A 17,389-nucleotide genomic window follows, 5' to 3' on the forward strand; every position below is an offset into this window, starting at 1 on the left:
TGTCTGTTGCAGCTTGGCGGCGGGAGCTTCATGGACCTGATCTGTGTCCGGCCGGGCAGTTGCCTGGTGTGCTCCTGCTGTTGCGTCCAGTCTGCTACTGCTTATGCCGGTGGAGGTTGTTCCCTCCCACGTGGTTGTGGTACTACCGTCCCCTGTCTACGGTTGGTCCGTCTTGGTCCGGCCAGCCTCACAACATTTGCCATGGTGAGACGACGATGATGACTCCAAGACTGTTTTGGTGCATGTTGGTGGGCAGCGAGCGTGGTGGAGCCGACGGTTGGTTCGGGGTTGTGGTTGTGTGGCGGTACCGACGCGGTGATGCCTGTGGACGCAGCCACCCTTCTTGAAGGGCGTCAGGTGTACCCCTTCCCCACCGCTTCCGTGTATCAAGAGAAATCCTGGGATCAGTCTGGGCATTAGCGTGAATTCTTCTTGAAGGTATTGCTTGGTATGCGGCAATTCGGAGGCACATGAGCATGGTAGGAATTCTCCAGAGGGCGCAGCAGTTGCGGGACATCTTTGCTTTTGCCGATCTGGGGTTGTTGCTATTTGTTTCTCTTTTTTTTTCTCTTGAGCTTGATTGTGCTGTTTGGCCTAGCAATGGACTCGCAATTGTAATGGGGTGTTACTGTATCGAGTCAGACGAAGTAGCTGGGTTTTTTGTCTTCTTTTTATTTCAAGCATTTTTTGTTAAACAATTTTTTTAAAAATTCTCAAAAAAAATTAGAAAATGCGAACAATTTTTGAATATGTGAACAAAATTTGAAAATGGAAACATTTTTTGAAATTCCAAACAATTTTTAAAAAATGAACAATTTTTTAAATCATTGAGTTTTTGGAAACACAATCATTTTGAATTGTGAACATCTTTTGGAAATTCCCGAACAAAATTTTGAAAACAAGATTTTTTTGAACTGAATAAAATTTGAAAACAGAAACATTTTTTTGACATTCAGAACAATTTTGAAATTCGAAAAAGTTTTTGAAGTTTCTGATTTTTTTAAAAGCAAGCCTCTTTGAAAAATGAAAAACCCCATAAAAGAAACAAGAACAAATGAAAAAAAAAACGATACCATGTCCTTAAAAACGTATACTCTCTAGAAAAATCCTAAAACCTGCTAAACAAAAGCCTGACTAAATAGACCTGACTTGTGAAATCACTAATTAAGGAATACTCGTTGCAAAAAATACTCCACTTTTCCAGGTCGCGACAAGTGGCGCACATGCAGCGTGCCACTTGTCGCAACCAAGGAGTTTTTTTTCTTTCGTAGATTCGTTTATTCAAAACGTTTTATCTTTTAAACCGTGCGTCCAAATCTCAAACCGTTTTTATCATTGGATTCCTCACGTCTAAATCTTTAAAGGTAGATCCCATGTTGATAGGTTTTGATGAACTTTTTTTTATGAAAAACCGGATGAAAAAAATCGGGCGAAAAAACCGAACCGGAAGCACAGTTTTTTTTCCTTTCCGAAAGAGGCATGTCCGTGCCTCTCGCGAAATCACACCCGTGCCTCTCGTGGAAGCAAAAACGTGACTCTCGTGGAAGGAAAAAAAATCAGAAAATGCGTTTTTTCCGTTTCCGAGAGGCATGGCCGTGACTCTCGCGAAAGCACACCCGTGCCTCTCGCAGAAGCAAAACCGTGACTCGCAAAAAAAAACATAAAACGCGTATTTTTTTCCCTTTCTGAGAGGCACGGCCGTGACTCTCGCGAAAGCACAACTGTGCCTCTCGCGGAAGCAAAACCATGACTCTCGTGGAAAAGAAAACAGAAAACGTGTTTTGTTTTTCTCTTTCTGAGAGGCACGGCCGTGACTCTTGCGAAAGCACAACCGTGCATCTCGCGGAAGCAAAACCGTGACTCTTACGAAAAAAACAGAAAACGCGTTTTTTTCGTTTCCGGAAGGCACGACCGTGACTCTCGCTAAAGCACAACTGTGCCTCTCGCGGGAAAAAACCGTGACTTTCGCGAAAGAAAAAAAGAAAAACGCGTTTTTTCGCGCAAAAAATTTCTTTTCGATTTTTTTGTTCGAAAAGCTAAGAAAGACCGGAGAAAAACTAAAACGTCGAAACCCCCCGGAAAAAAGTCGTTTAAAAAGCCGAAAATGCGTGCAAAAAAATAAAATAAAAAAAGTTCGAAGGAAGCGTTCAGAGCACGACACGTGACAAATGGCTAAGAGCGTGTCAAGTGGCGCTGATCGTTGCGAGACTTCTGAAGAAGCGCTCGTTAACTAGTTGCTCTCCCTATCTTATCGGCTCTGTGCAAAACGACTACGACATGACGTAGCAAGCGTCACATAGGAAATTCACAAAGGTACACGTACACCAAGCCCCAAGGTGTAAGCCAAGAATGTAGGCGATTCCTATTTGGCGCTTTAGACGTTGGTTATTGTGTATTTTACAAACAGGCACCTGAAGGGGCCCGCGGTGGGCCGCCCCAGCTAGCTTATCTCTTGTGTTTTTAAATCCGCAAAAAAGCTCTACGAAGTGGGGAAAGGAGGTGGCTGGAGAGTTGGAGGAGCGGCTGAAGCAGGCTCGTCGTGATCTTGAAACGACAATGCGAGCTCCTGTGAGTGAGGCGAAAGTTCGGGAGGAAGCTAAATTGCGCTGTCAAGTAGAAAAGTTGGAAGAGAGGAAGAATATCAAAGCAAGACAGAGATCTCATGTATCTTGGTTGAAGGATGGCAACAGAAGCACGCGCTACTTTATGGCTGTGGCATCCGCGAGGAGGAAAGCAAACAGGGTGAAGCAGTTGAGAAGGGAGGATGGTACGGAGGTGAAGGAGGGAGGGGATCTTAACGATTATGTTTGTTCTTATTTTCAGGATCTTTTTACCTCGTCCCAAGGGAGTAGAACTGCGGAATTAATCGAGAAAGTTCAACCCCGTGTAACTAGTGCTATGAGAGCTATTCTGGAGGCGGAGGTGACAAGGGAGGAGGTGAAAGCGGCTCTGGATCATATAGGAGACCTTAAGGCACCCGGACCGGATGGAATACCCTCTGTTGTGTACAAGAAACACTGGCATTTCATGGGGGAGAAAGTGATTGAGGAAGTGCTTGCGGTCCTCAACGGTGGGGCCATGCCAGAGGGATGGAATGACATCGTCGTTGTCTTAATACCCAAAGTTAAGTCCCCGAGTAGAATCAAAGATCTGAGGCCAATCAGCTTGTGTAATGTGGTTTACAAATTGGTGTCTAAGGTCATCTCGAACCGACTCAAGTTGGTACTCCCAGAAATTATTTCGGACAACCAAAGTGCCTTTGTGCCAGGGAGGCTGATTACAGATAACGTTCTCATTGCATATGAATTGTCACACTTCCTGATGAACAAGAGGACAGGAAAGGATGGGATTGTTGCTGTGAAGGCGGACATGAGTAAAGCCTATGACCGTGTCGAGTGGAATTTCTTGAGAGCCATGCTGGTTAAGCTGGGATTTGGATCGCGCTGGATCGACCTAGTCATGAATTGTGTCAGTACTGTCAAATACCAGATCAAAATCAATGGTAGTTTAACGGCCCAGTTCTCCCCATCCCGAGGTTTCCGACAAGGTGACCCAATATCACCATATTTGTTCGTCATTTGCGCGGAAGGGCTTTCATCGCTGCTCCATGACGCCGAGGCTGCAGGAACAGTGAGCGGAGTTAAACTATGCCGGACTTCACCGGTCGTCTCCCATTTACTGTTCGCCGATGATTCTATGCTGCTTCTCAAGGCCAAACACAACGAAGCCCAATCACTGAGAGATATCTTGGATCTCTATGAGAACTGCTCCGGACAGTGTATTAATTTGGAGAAATCGGCAGTTATGTTCAGCCCGAACACCGGAGGAGAGGCCAGAACTGCTGTGAAGGACGCCCTCCGGATTCAGAGTGAAAATTGGAATGATAGGTATTTGGGGCTGCCGGTGCATGTAGGTAAGTCCAGGAGGAAGGCATTCGCTTTCGTCAAAGGGGCCATGGCGGGCAGAGTGTACGGGTGGAAAGAGAAGTTAATAGCAAAACCAGGAAAGGAAGCCCTAGTCACCGCAGTAGCACAGGCCATTCCAACTTTTGCTATGTCGTGCTTTTACCTCACTAAGTCCTTTTGCGAGGAGCTCAGTTCTCTCATTGGCAATTACTGGTGGAGCCAGCAAGACAAGGAGAACACCACCCATTGGATAAGTTGGAAGAAGCTCAGCTTACCCAAGGCGCAGGGGGGTCTCGGATTCCGCGATATGCATGGATTCAATCTGGCCATGTTGTCGAGGCAGGTTTGGAGGCTCATTCAATCACCAGATTCCCTTTGTGCACGAATTCTAAAAGCCCGTTACTTCCCGACCGGGTCTCTTCTGGATGCAAGGCCTGTTGATGGCATTTCATACTCTTGGAGGAGCTTGCTGCATGGTCTTGACCTCTTTCGGGAGGGATATATATGGAGAATAGGTGATGGGACCGGGGTTAGAATATGGAGCGACCCGTGGTTACCGCGTCCAGGGTCTCGTTGTGTGATTACACCACGTGGACAATGCCTACTGGAGTGGGTTAGCGATCTTATTGACCCGGTCACCGGCAACTGGGATGAGCAGCTCGTAAGGGATACTTTCTGGAGTGAGGATGCAAATCAGATCATGCAGATTCCGCTAAGGGAAGGTGTCCAAGACTTTATCGCCTGGCATTATGACACAAGGGGATTACATTCCGTTAAGAGTGCCTACAAGCTGCAGGCTCAGCTTGAGCGAACGAGAGAGAACGGAGATGTAGGTGGGAGCTCAACCAACCCGGGGAACTTGAATGAGATCCGGGACGATTCGTGGAAAAGGATTTGGAAGTTGCCGTGTCCTCAAAATATCCAGATGTTCACTTGGAGGTTGAAACACGAATCCCTAGCTCTAGTACCAATGTGGCTCGCAGAGGGATCCCGATCACGGACACTAAATGTCTCTTCTGTGCGCGGGCGGCTGAGGACGGAGCACACCTGTTCATCAAGTGCAAATTGGTGAAGTGCGTGTGGCGGGAGCTATCACTCGAGGGAGAACGTGCGCAGCTGGAGAGAATAGGGTCCGTGCATGCAATGCTCGAATTCTTGTGGGGGTTGGATGAGAAAAAGTGCCTCCATATACTCACCTTCTGGTGGCTGTGGTGGGCCAATCGTAACAAGCTGCGTAAGGGCCAGATGCCAATCACAGCGGAGACGCTTGCGAGGCAAACGAGGGCCAATGTACTCGAGTACTGGGAAATCTTCCGACAGCCTGCGGTGAAGTCGCAGCCGGACAAGTGGCGGCCCCCAGTGAATGCAGAGTACAAGATCAACGTCGACAGATCGTTTGTGCCGGGAGAACTCCATGCTGGCTGGGGCGCGGTAGTGAGAACGAAGGATGGTCGGCTGGTGTGCGCCAGGGCTGGCAGGCAGGATCACGTCACGGATGCCTTCGCCGCGGAGATTTATGCCATGTCACATGCTGTCACCACGGCAGCGGATCTCGGCATCGTTCGGCTCGAACTGGAGACGGACTCCCAACTCCTAGCTGAGGCCTTGGACTTGCAAAGAGTGGATTCCTCTGCCTACGCATCTGTCATTGAGGACACGAAGTACCAGCTCAAGCTTTGGTTTACCAAGGTTGTAATCACCGTGTGTAGACGCACGGCGAATTCTGTAGCTCACGATCTTGCCACAATTGGCCGTAGTTGTGATCCCAACCAGTACATGGAATGGGACTCGAATGTACCTGCCCATGTGGGCGCCTCTGTAATAGGCGACATGCCTAAGCTCAGTTAAGTAAGAAAGCTTTGCTTTGCTCTCAAAAAAAAAGGTGGGATTCGAACCCGCGGCGCAGGGGTTCAGAGCAACACGCGGCAATAACCCCAGCCAATTCACCCTCTGGTGATCACATAGATCTTCTTCCCTATTTTGTTCTTTCCTTTCCTTTTTTCTTCTCTCTTTTCTTTTCCTTTTTCTTTTCGTTTTCCTTTTTCCTTTTCCCTTTTTCCTTTTTCTTTTTTTATTTTTCTTTTTCATTTTTATAATTTGATGAAAAGGTTCACCGGATTTAATGAATGTTTTTTCAAAATTGATGTTTTTTCCAAAATCGATGATTCTTTTCAATTTGAATGGACTTTTATCAAATTGATGATTTTTTTTAAATTTGGTGAACATTTTCAAAATCAATGATTTTTTTTCAAATATGGTGAACTTATTTTCAAATTAGTGAACTTTTTTTGAAGTTGATAAACATTTTTTAAAATCAGTGGATTTTTTCAAATTTGATGTACTTTTTTGAAATTCCATGAACTGGTTTTTAAAGATTCATGAGCTTTTTTGTGATTTTTTAAATCTGTGAACATTTTTAACAGTAATGGGTTTTTTTAAAGTCAAATGTTAACGCGTCATCTGGTCAACTAGAACCGGTCAACCATTGAACGAAGCTATCAGTTTGCTTAGGCGTCACAAACATCAACCGGCGCTAAAGGTGCCAGTTAGAGCATCTCCAGCCGTTGGCCCCTCAGGGAGCGCCTAAAATTACCGCCTGGGGTGAGCCGGCGTAAAAAATGGGCCTGGGGGCGAGTTGGTCCCCAGCCGCCGGCTCCAGGGCCGCCCCCAGGCGCGATTAAATAAAAAAAAGTATAGCAAATTTCGGCACAGTTCGGCGAAGTTCGGCTAAACACGACAAAATTCGGCCAACTTGGGCATATATTTGGACAAAGTTTACCGATTTTCATTACATAGCAAATATATACACTAATCTAAAAGAAACTTGCTGAACACCGAGTAGTCGCCGTCGTCGTCGCCATCCTCGTCGTCGACCTTCTCCTCTTTGACGCGGGCGCCCCTGCTGGACCCGGCGTCACCATGGCGGACTGGTGACGGCGGTGGCGCGTCGTCGTCGTCGCTGTCGTTGAAGACGACTCCTCCTCCTTCGTCGCGGCCCCGACGGCGCACTGGCGCTCCATCGCCATCTTGAGGGAGTCCTGGCGCCCATTCAAGGGCCGCGTCGTCGTCGCGCTCGACCTCGCTGTTCTCCGTCTTCACGGCGGCTAGGCCTGGCTCTGCCTTCACCGGCGCGAGAATTTATTGGTTGATTGTATCCTTAACCATTTCTTTTTTTGACACGAGGTTGCAATTATTCATCTACCGCTGAAATTTGGATTTATTTTATCGATGCAAATTGGCCTTTTCCTTCTTTCCCTTAAAAAAATAACTCAAGAAAAATTCAATTTAAGCCCCGGCTCCGTCTTTGGCTTGACAAAGCGCGGAGGAGGAGCCGACGAGGAGGCGCGTCGGCCGCCCTCGTTGATGATGATGCCGACCCTGCGAGTGCGCCGGCCGAGCGCCGACTCTGCCGTGGGTTCGGCCTTGACGCCGAGCAGCGCCGGAGTGCAGGAGGAGTGCGAGGAAGAGCGCGAGGAGGAGGAAGAAGAGGAGGAGCCGAACCTCCTTGGCTCCCATGGCCGGTCGCGTCGGTGGTGCGCCTGGGCGGCCGCCCTCGCCGGGGGTACGCCAACGGCGGGTCGTTGCCGCCCTCGAGGTGCGTCAGCACACCCTCGAGTGTGCGGCCGGGGATGCCCCACCGTAGGTGGCGCCCCTCGCTGTTCTTCAGGTCGCCGACCACCGCCGCGCCATTGGTGGACGCCAGCCGCTGCTGCTGACGGCGCTCGAAGTACGCCGCCCAAGCCGCATGGTTGTCGGCGGCATACTGGGGGAAGAAGAGTTGGGCGTCGGTGAGGGAGGCGCACACGACGTCGACCTCCTCGGCGAAGTACCTGGGTTTGGCCACGGCGTCGGGCAGCGGGGGAATGGGCACTCCCCCGTTACTGAGCTTCCAACCCATCGGCCCGGCGCGCATGTCCGGCGGCGCCGGGATGTTCGCCTGGAACAGGAGCCAACACTCCTGTTCGCGGAGCGAGCGGCAGCCGAAGCCGTTGGCCGCCGCCTCGTCTCCGGGGAAACGCTCGGCTATCGGGAGGGGAGGGAGAGCGAGGGCTCGACGGCGGCGCTCGGGAGAGGGGGGCTCGGCGGCGACTCTCGGGAGAGGCAGAGCTCGGCGGCTAGGGCGGCTGGGGCTAGGACTAGTGTGGCCAGAGGCGAGGGAAGCCACCGGCTTTATATAGCCGCGCCACGTCCATGTGTACGCGTGCGAGGGAGGGGAGGCGTCGGCGCCGTCCCGTGACGCGCCGCCCATGAGGAATCAATGATAAGGCTGCCCGGCGGCAGCCTTGCCATTGATTCCCTGCGGGAAACCGAGGCGTGGGGGGAAGACGACGCGTGGTGTTGCTGACGCGGTGGGCCCGCGGCTCTTTCGCGTCAAAACCGCTCGCCCCGGCGTCCCCGAGTGACCCCAGCGTGCCGGGTTCAGCCTGGGTCCGCCAACGCTAATTTTGACCCAGGCCGGCGAAAATTGAACTCCTGAGACGCGACTGGGCCGATTTTTCTGCGCCAGCGTGAAAAATTTGTCTGAAAAGGCCTTTCTAAGGATGCGACTGGATATGCTCTTAGGAGATTCCAAAACTGCATTGTTCTTTTGCATAGGACTTTGTTCAGGCTGGGCTAGGTTATGAGCATACGGGAGTCCGTAAGAGTCTATGACCCCAACTAAAAAAAAGAAAGTCTATGACTCACCTACTTCTTCCGTTTATAAATGTAACTTCTGGCCTTTTTCTGAATTAGATGTATATGGATACCTTCACAAAAAAAGTATATAGATACATTTTAGTTTGTTTCTTCTCTTATTTCAGTTCATTTGTAGTTCATATCATCAAGATATGCAAAACATCTTTTTTCTTTTAAGGGAAGATATCTAAAACATCTTAATAATTGAACGCTGATAAGTGCCACACGTGTGGGCGTTAGGGAGTCCGCCCACACATTTTGTGTGGTGTATAAGAGGAACAGCCCACACACCTACGTGTGGGCAAAACAATTAGCGCCTACACGTCTCTTTTTTCCCCTCCCGATCCCTCTCACACGCGTGCATGTGGGCGAAGTTGATAACGTCCACATGCCCGTATGTCAGGCCTCGTACCTCCTGGTCCCGCACGCCACGCGTGACGGTCATCGCGCGTCCGCAGTTGCCATGGTCCAGACCCTCGTTCATGTTCGTTTAATTGCAGTTGCCATGTCGCTGAACTACGGTTGCCATGTCGGACAACTACAGTTGCCATGGTTGCTCAACTGCAGTTGCCATGTATGGTCTGATCTAATGTAGTTGTCATGATTTTATAACTTTAGGAGTTGCCACATACTAACACTAGGCAGTTGAGAGAGTTGCCATGTGCTCACAAGCATGCTAGGGCAGTTGCCATGTAAAAAGGAAGAGTTGACATTTGCTTACGTGCACCTCAGGGCAGTTGTCATGTACATGCACGTTAGAGCAGTTGCCATGTATCATGCAAAAATATATGGCAACTCGGTAAAAGAGAGTTGCCATCTGTTTACGTGCACACTAGGCAGTTGCCGTGTACTCTGCAAAACACATGGCAAACTCGGGTAAGAAAAAGAGTTGCCACCTGCTTATAAAAACACACTAGGGGCAGTTGCCATGTGCAGTGCAAAAACACATGGCAACTAGCAGTTTGGGTGTGGGAGAGAAGAAGGGCGTGTGGGCAAGATGCCAAATGCCCACACACTAGCCCTTGTGTGTGCGTGCAAAGTGGCGTGTGGGCGAACTGCTGAACGCCCACACACCAGCCCCTTTTGTGTGGTGAAACGGCCGTATGGGCGACCGGCTGAACGCCCACACACCAGGCCAGTCCTACGTGACACTAGAAACATGTCAAGATTCGTGCGCTCACGTACGAATGCGGATCCACGCGTGTGGGCGAGATGCAAACGCCCACATGTGTGGGCGTTAACATTTCCATAATAATTTGTTAATGGAGGGGCCGAGGGAGTACTTCCGGAAAAATAAAACCGACCTCCGCTCTCCGCTCTTGAAAGAAAGAGACTCTCATTGGAAAGGGGCAAAACGAGAAGAGTTTACGATCCGATCGATCCAGCTGCCTCTACGTGCCACCGTCCCTCACCGATCGGAGACCAGGACTGGACCGACACGACACGTTGATCGACCCCACCTACCAGCCTCACAGTCCTCCCTCCCCGTCGAAATCCAGATCCTTCACACCAAAAAAAACATCCAGCTCCTTCTGACAGCCACGAACTCTTCCAATCACAAACGCAAACTGGTTTCCCGAAAAGCAAAAAAATCACAGCACAAAACCGCCTCCGCCGCCCTCTGACATCTGGGCCCTGCGCGTATCGGTCCCTCCCCGCCCAGCCACGTCTCCGCATAATAGCACATGGTCGACAGGACCCGGCCTGTCTCATCCTCCCCTCGCCCCCTCCCTGCTCCGCACGACGCGAAGCCGATCGGGGCCGTACTGCTCGCCTGCCCACCTCCGCCGGAGAGGAGCAGGAGGAGGAGCAATCGCCCGTACCGGGGCTGCACGCCATGGCGCGCAGCGGAGGGGGCTGCTGCCCCTCGATGGATCTGATGCGGTCGGAGGCGATGCAGCTCCTGCAGGTCATCATCCCCACCGAGTCCGCGCACCTCGCCGTCTCCCACCTCGGCGATCTGGGCCTCATCCAGTTCAAAGACGTGAGTCCCCCGTGTTCCCCCGCCGTCGATTTTAGCTCCCTAACTTGTTTCGGTGGAGGATCTGGCTGGTGCCCGCCCCGATGTGCCGATCTGAGCTGGTCCCTCCTCTCTAGGGTTCCGTGCTCGCGATTCCTTTGGAATTGGCAGGGGGTCACAGATGACATTGCGAATTTGGGAACTAAGACTTCTGTGCGGCGTAATTATTCGCTTTTTAGTACTGCTAGTACTACGTTATCACTATACGTATCCATCGGAATTGTGATCTGTTGGTTTGCATTGCCGTGACCCATGATTGGTAGTTAGCACTTAGCAGGGCTCGCTCTTTAATAGGGAATTATTTGCCTTGCTATTAATATGCAAGTGCACATGATTCTTAGATAATGGAACTCGCGGTGCATTTTCATGCTTGGGAACTGTTCTATGTGCTATGTACAGCTTTTGATTTTTGGCTGATTCCTTTGCTGTTAATCTAACGTTTATTTTTAATATCCTCAGCTCAACGCAGACAAGAGCCCGTTTCAACGCACCTATGCTGCCCAGGTACTTTTTGCTCGTTTATGTAAACACATTTTTCTTAAGTTACATTTTGATAGGTCTGGACTATCCTCTTGAAAGTTTATCATAGCAGTTTATCGGTTTGCGTTAATCATACCACGCTTGGTCGGTGTTCATATATATAATGTCCTCACAAGACTATAAATCCACATCTAATGTGGTTAATTTTACTGTCTCTGTTGCTCTGGCTGCTCCTTGTGCAGATCAAAAGGTGTGCTGAAATGGCCCGCAAGCTGCGATTTTTTAAGGAACAAATGTCAAAAGCTGGAATACTAGTTTCTCCTATGCAATCAGCCGAAACTCCTCTGGATTTTGATGACATGGAGGTATGCTAATCAGTGAAATGCTGCTTATCATGTGCAACTCGTAAATCTTAAAAGTTGATCTTTTTTAACACTTCCCGAGGAACAGGTAAAGCTTGGAGAACTGGAAGCTGAACTAACTGAAGTAAATGCAAACGATGAAAAATTACAACGGGCCCACAATGAGCTACTGGAGTACAATACTGTTCTTCAAAAGGTATAGCTACTTAGCCTTGTCATTATAGTAATTATTCTTGAACGCACGTGCATATATTGTGGCATGTACGCATGTTGTATCAGTCGTACGCATATTTGCTAGTAGCAAAGTGCCCGTGCGTCGCAATGGATCCAAAATAGACTGATACAAGTTCACAAACTTGAATAAAAATCACCCTAGTTTTGGTAATATGTACACTAAAATTATGTTATGTTTTACCCAAATTTATTTCTCTTATCTGTTTGGATGAAGTGGGCGACGGGGGACCTGGTCTGGAGAGACTTTAGGGGATTTCTGTAAATATGGAGCAGAGTGGTGGGGGCCTTTCTGCAAAAAAAGCCACAGCTTACCTTGTATGTTTTAGACACACATCAGATGGTCAGAAATGATGGATGACACACACCATCATCACCGAGTCTTCTATAGGAGTAGAGATGTCTATCGTTGCCTCAGCTTGAATTACTTCCAAGATTTATCTTATGGCGTTAGACGTGTCATAAATGTTTCAAGCTAATCACTCTTGATTGTGTGTTAAGATAGTAAGGTCCCAAGACCAGTATTTGAATGGTAGCACATGGGAGGCTTGAGAGATAAACTGTTAGCTAAACCATATGTGTGTGGGTGTTGGGGTGGGGTGAGGGTTGCCAATACTGTCACGCATCCTCTTAAATACGGACATGCAAAATTGTACCCAACTTCCCGTTGTCGCCATATATGGTACTATGGTAGTGCTTCTCCTAAATTTCCTTTTAACTTTCAGGCTGGTGAGTTTTTCTATTCAGCTCAAAGAAGCGCTGCAGCACAACACAGGCAAATGGAAGCAAATCAATCTGGTGAGACTTCCCTGGAGAGTCCTCTGTTGGAGCAGGTGAAAATATTGTTTCAGAAACAGCATCCTGCCTCGCCCTGTTCTATTTTCTCTTACTGATATTTTGTTGGTCGAATTTATAGGATATGTTAACAGACGCATCGAAACAAGTGAAACTTGGCTCTTTGAGTGGTCTTGTGCCAAAGGAAAAGGCCATGGCTTTTGAACGTATCTTATTCCGTACCACAAGGGGCAACATTTTGCTCAGACAAGAGTCTGTTGACGAACCTGTCACTGATCCGCAATCCGGAGAAAAGGTAGTTTTTTTGTTACTTGCAAAAGTCAGTATCCCTCTCCTTTGAGTGATACAACTTAACATGTTGACAGTATTTCCTATGGGTATTATGGATTTAGTGTCCAGTGCTTCTTTAGTTCTGAAGTTACACTCATTATTATATTCAAAACACACTTATCTGACACCTTTTACATGGCTATGCAGGTGTACAAAAATACATTTGTCGTATTCTACTCTGGGGAGAGGGCAAAGGCCAAAATTCTGAAGATATGTGATGCTTTTCGTGCAAACCGTTACCCTTTTCCTGAAGACCTTGCTAAACAAACACATACTGTTCAGGAGGTCAGCAGTTGGCAATATTTATTTTCTGACATTCTTCATTGATTTTTTTGTGTTCTTTTAGATATTTGTATTTTGGCTTAAATCAGTGAACCTTGCGATATAGCACTTCTAGTGAGGAAGTTAGTAGTTAAGAATGGTAGTGTGTAGGAGATACTGTGCTTTGCATGTGATATGAGCTTGCTTAACCTCCTATTCTTCTGCTACTGCATTGATGTCATTCCAATGCTAGATTAAAAAAATCTAATTAAATGACTATGCAGTATGTACGTTGTTTTGCTCCTTCTAATCTTATTTTGTTGTTGGTGACTACTGCAAAATGATTTCATGTTGTTGCATCGTTTTTTGAACATAATGTGGATGTCGTGAGGAGATCTTTGCCTTGTTATTCTTATGTGTCACACTGCTACTAATTTGAGCCTATAAAGATATAACATGTACTGAAATACTTGCAATCACACAGGTATCTGGAAAGATATCAGAGTTAAAGGCAACAATTGACATGGGATTAGCTCATCGTGACAGTATACTCAAAACTATTGCATCAGAGTTTGAGCATTGGAACCATCTGGTGAGTTTGTATTGCTTATCTCGGCATCTGATAAGCTCTACTCAAGAGTTCGAGTTCTGTGTACTTTGGTTGTTACTGTAGATGGTGTGCGGTGGAGTTCTGATTTTTACGGTTCGATCATTATTTGCTAATTGGCACTGAATCTTTCAGGCCAAAAAGGAAAAATCAATTTACCACACTCTAAACATGTTGAGCGTTGATGTGACGAAGAAATGCTTAGTTGGTGAGGGCTGGAGTCCAGTTTTCGCAGCTAATCAGGTAATAAAATTTGTTTCCTTAACCCCTGATGCCTTCTTATGTATTTGTCCACCCTAATTCTTTGGTTTCTGTTTGTGGTCTGCATGATTTATGATTTATAGTGTATATTTTCAGATTCAGGATGCACTTCAGCGTGCTACTCTCGAGAGCAAATCCCAAGTTGGCTCGATTTTTCAGGTCCTTAACACAAAAGAGTCTCCTCCAACATATTTCCAAACAAACAAATTTACCTCAGCCTTCCAGGAAATTGTTGACGCATATGGGTATGTTCTCAGAATTCAATCTTTTTTATTATTCTATACTTGATTTGCTATTTTATTAGTCTCTTATTTATTCTTATGCATTTGAGAAAACGCCTATTCCCTCTTCTTTTATTGTTGTATATGTGAAAACATGCCTCAAGCTAGTTGTCTCTCTAGCCATAAACACTTCCCGTCTTCATATTTTTTTCATGTGTCCGTGTCTGCCACTTTAAAATCACAATGCATATTCATCAAAAGAATGTTAGCTACTTGTTTTCAAATGTGTATTACCTTGTAATGGAAATTTCTGCAGCTTATCGGTTTGTGGAATCTCAGTAACACATTTCCATTGAGTTAAACATTGCTTGTTTGAGAAATGACTAAGGGGTGTTTGTGTTACTTGGGGTTCGAGTCAAGTGTATGAATATGTAAATGCTAACTTTGTATTTCTTCTGATACAGAGTAGCTAAGTATCAAGAAGCGAATCCTGGTGTATACACTATTATCACTTTTCCTTTCTTATTTGCTGTCATGTTTGGAGATTGGGGTCATGGAATTTGCATATTACTTGCGACACTCTATCTGATAATCCGAGAGAAGAAATTCGCTTCACAGGTTTGCTCCTCGTCTTCTACATTTTGCTAAACCTATACGTGTCTGTATTACACTATTGCTGCAAGCCAACAGCCCCTCTTTTGGAACATATGGTACTGATTCCAAAGAGTCTAGCATATTTATATTCTGAAAGTTCCTGAAGTAAGCTGTGTCTTATACTCTTATGTCTGAATTGAAATACAGAAACTTGGAGACATAATGGAGATGATGTTTGGAGGCCGCTACATAATTATGATGATGTCAATTTTCTCAATCTACACAGGATTAATATACAATGAGTTTTTCTCCGTTCCATTTGAACTTTTTGCTAAATCAGCCTATGCATGCCGCGATTCTTCTTGTAGGTAAGATGAAAGAAACCTAATTTTATCTTTGTATAAAGCCAGATTTTATGCATTACTTTCTGCTAATCCTTTTTTTTGTAATTAGTGATTCTACTACTGAAGGGTTAATCAAGGTAAGGGATACTTACCCGTTCGGCGTGGACCCTGTGTGGCATGGTAGTCGAAGTGAGCTGCCATTTCTCAACTCACTGAAGATGAAAATGTCAATTCTTCTTGGAGTGTCACAAATGAACCTTGGAATTTTTATGAGTTACTTTAATGCGAAATTCTTCAGGAACAGGGTTAATATCTGGTAAGTGTACCCCTTCGTCTGAAAATCCTAATTTGAAAAGGCAGCCCATCCTTTTGTAGCTTGTGTTGCAGTCCCTAAATAATTGTATTGCTGTTCACATTTGTAACAGGTACCAGTTTGTTCCCCAGCTGATCTTCTTGAACAGCTTGTTTGGCTACCTATCCATGCTTATCATCATTAAGTGGTGCACAGGGTCAAAAGCAGATCTGTACCATGTTATGATATATATGTTCCTTAGCCCCACAGATGACATGGGAGAGAACCAGTTATTTCCTGGCCAGAAAACTTTACAGGTCTATATTTGTCATTGTTGTGTTCTCACTATCAAGTTTTGAAAGATCGTTCTTACTATAAAGTGGATTATTCCTAACACACACTCTTTCTTATACAGCAAGTTTTGCTTCTACTTGCTCTGGTATCTGTTCCCTGGATGCTGATTCCGAAGCCATTTTTCTTGAAATGGGAACATGAGCGAGTATGTCTAATATAGTAACCTGTAATTTCTGTTGCTGTTTCTACAGTTCATATTTACTTCTGTGCTGATATTATATGTTTGGTATTCATCAGAGGCATCAAGGACATCAGTACGCCATGCTTGAGGGTGCAGATGAATCAGTTGTAGCAGAGTTAGGGGAGCATAATGAAGAATCGAACCACCATGAGGAGTTTGAGTTCAGTGAAATATTTGTTCACCAGCTGATCCATACAATTGAGTTTGTTCTTGGTGCAGTCTCAAATACTGCTTCATATCTTCGTCTCTGGGCTCTCAGGTACTGCCGGACAATAAGAACCATTCGAACCATTTCATCATCTCAGTTTTGCACAGGACAATCTTTAATCACACTTCCATTAGCTACTAACGAGCAACTAATATTTCTCCTTGCAGTCTTGCACACTCGGAGTTGTCCACTGTGTTCTATGATAAAGTTCTCCTTCTGACGTTGGGGTTAGTAATCTCTCTCTCTCATCTTCATCATCATCATCATCATCTTACTTTTCATTGGCTTCGGAATAATAGAGTAAATCGGAATAGCAGCCAAAAACTTGGGAAAATCCAAGTTAATGATCAATAGAATCATCTTCATCATGCTTTGTGCATTTTTGTAGGTACAACAATATTTTTATCCTTGCTATCGGTGTCGTTGTCTTCATCTGCGCCACTGTCGGTGTGTTGCTTGTTATGGAGACCCTAAGCGCGTTCCTTCACGCCTTGAGGCTCCATTGGGTGGAGTTCCAGAACAAGTTCTATGAGGGTGATGGTTACAAGTTCGCACCATTCTCGTTTGCTCTAATCAGTGAGGATGAAGAGTGAGCTCGTCCAAATTCTTGTATCTATTGTAGTCTCTGTAATATCTTGTGGGTGGCCTTGTTGCCAGAACAATCATTGTTTGTCACGGATCAATCATAAAACTCCAGCCCCTTGTTCGAGCAAGGGAGGTGCAACATCATTTTTCTTTAGATGTGGATTACACGAAGGGTAGGAATTTTTTTGTGGAGGTTTGGCAACAAAACTCTAGTGGCATCACCCTTATTTTGGTGTAATGCTAATAACGAGTTGTGCACTCGTGGTTGCCTTTGGGTGATGTGCAGTCTGGACATAAATAAGCATGTAATAAAAGGTTATTTCCATTGTGGTTATTCTCGGGCTCACTTTACCGTTTTATAAATTATGATCGTTTTTTTTACCTCGAGACCATTCAAAAATCATTGCATTTCGGAATAGATTACAAGAGTTGGTTTCAAATGTTGCCAGAGACAAAAAGAAAAGAAAAGAAAAGCTGGCTACTCTACCATCTGGTGTCAGCGACTCTCATTGTGCTTGAGCATGCTATGCTTGTCGTCAACTATTACCTGAGTTTTATGGGCTAGTCAAAACAAGTGTCAGCAATGAGGGGAAAACCTAATTTGTATACGGGTCATATTTGGCCTCACAATAACAGGGTCTACTACTCGATGTCAATTAGGCGTCAGGATCACTAAAGAAA

General features: G+C 46.2%; 1 protein-coding gene across 1 annotated transcript; it reads left to right on the forward strand.

Moving 5' to 3' along the window:
- The first annotated feature begins 10,279 nt into the window (after window positions 1–10,279).
- LOC119285133 (V-type proton ATPase subunit a3-like) lies at window positions 10,280–17,042 on the forward strand. Its single transcript, XM_037564352.1, has 18 exons — window positions 10,280–10,566; window positions 11,062–11,106; window positions 11,325–11,447; window positions 11,533–11,640; window positions 12,401–12,508; window positions 12,592–12,765; window positions 12,948–13,085; window positions 13,546–13,653; window positions 13,804–13,911; window positions 14,026–14,174; window positions 14,615–14,768; window positions 14,952–15,112; window positions 15,198–15,404; window positions 15,514–15,697; window positions 15,796–15,879; window positions 15,972–16,174; window positions 16,291–16,350; window positions 16,512–17,042. Exons 1-18 carry the CDS (start codon window positions 10,420–10,422, stop codon window positions 16,714–16,716), a joined length of 2,466 nt encoding a protein of 821 aa, XP_037420249.1. The 5' UTR covers window positions 10,280–10,419; the 3' UTR covers window positions 16,717–17,042.
- Window positions 17,043–17,389: the final 347 nt, after the last annotated feature.

This window comes from Triticum dicoccoides, chromosome 4A, assembly GCF_002162155.2.
Source record: "Triticum dicoccoides isolate Atlit2015 ecotype Zavitan chromosome 4A, WEW_v2.0, whole genome shotgun sequence".
Lineage (NCBI taxonomy): Eukaryota > Viridiplantae > Streptophyta > Magnoliopsida > Poales > Poaceae > Triticum > Triticum dicoccoides.

Coding starts and splice junctions, on each gene's coding strand:
- LOC119285133 (XM_037564352.1), top strand. CDS start 10,420: ATGGCGCGCAGCGGAGGGGGCTGCTGCCCCTCGATGGATCTGATGCGG. Junction 11,107..11,324: donor AACGCACCTATGCTGCCCAG/GTACTTTTTGCT, acceptor CTCCTTGTGCAG/ATCAAAAGGTGTGCTGAAAT. Junction 13,912..14,025: donor CAGTTTTCGCAGCTAATCAG/GTAATAAAATTT, acceptor GTATATTTTCAG/ATTCAGGATGCACTTCAGCG.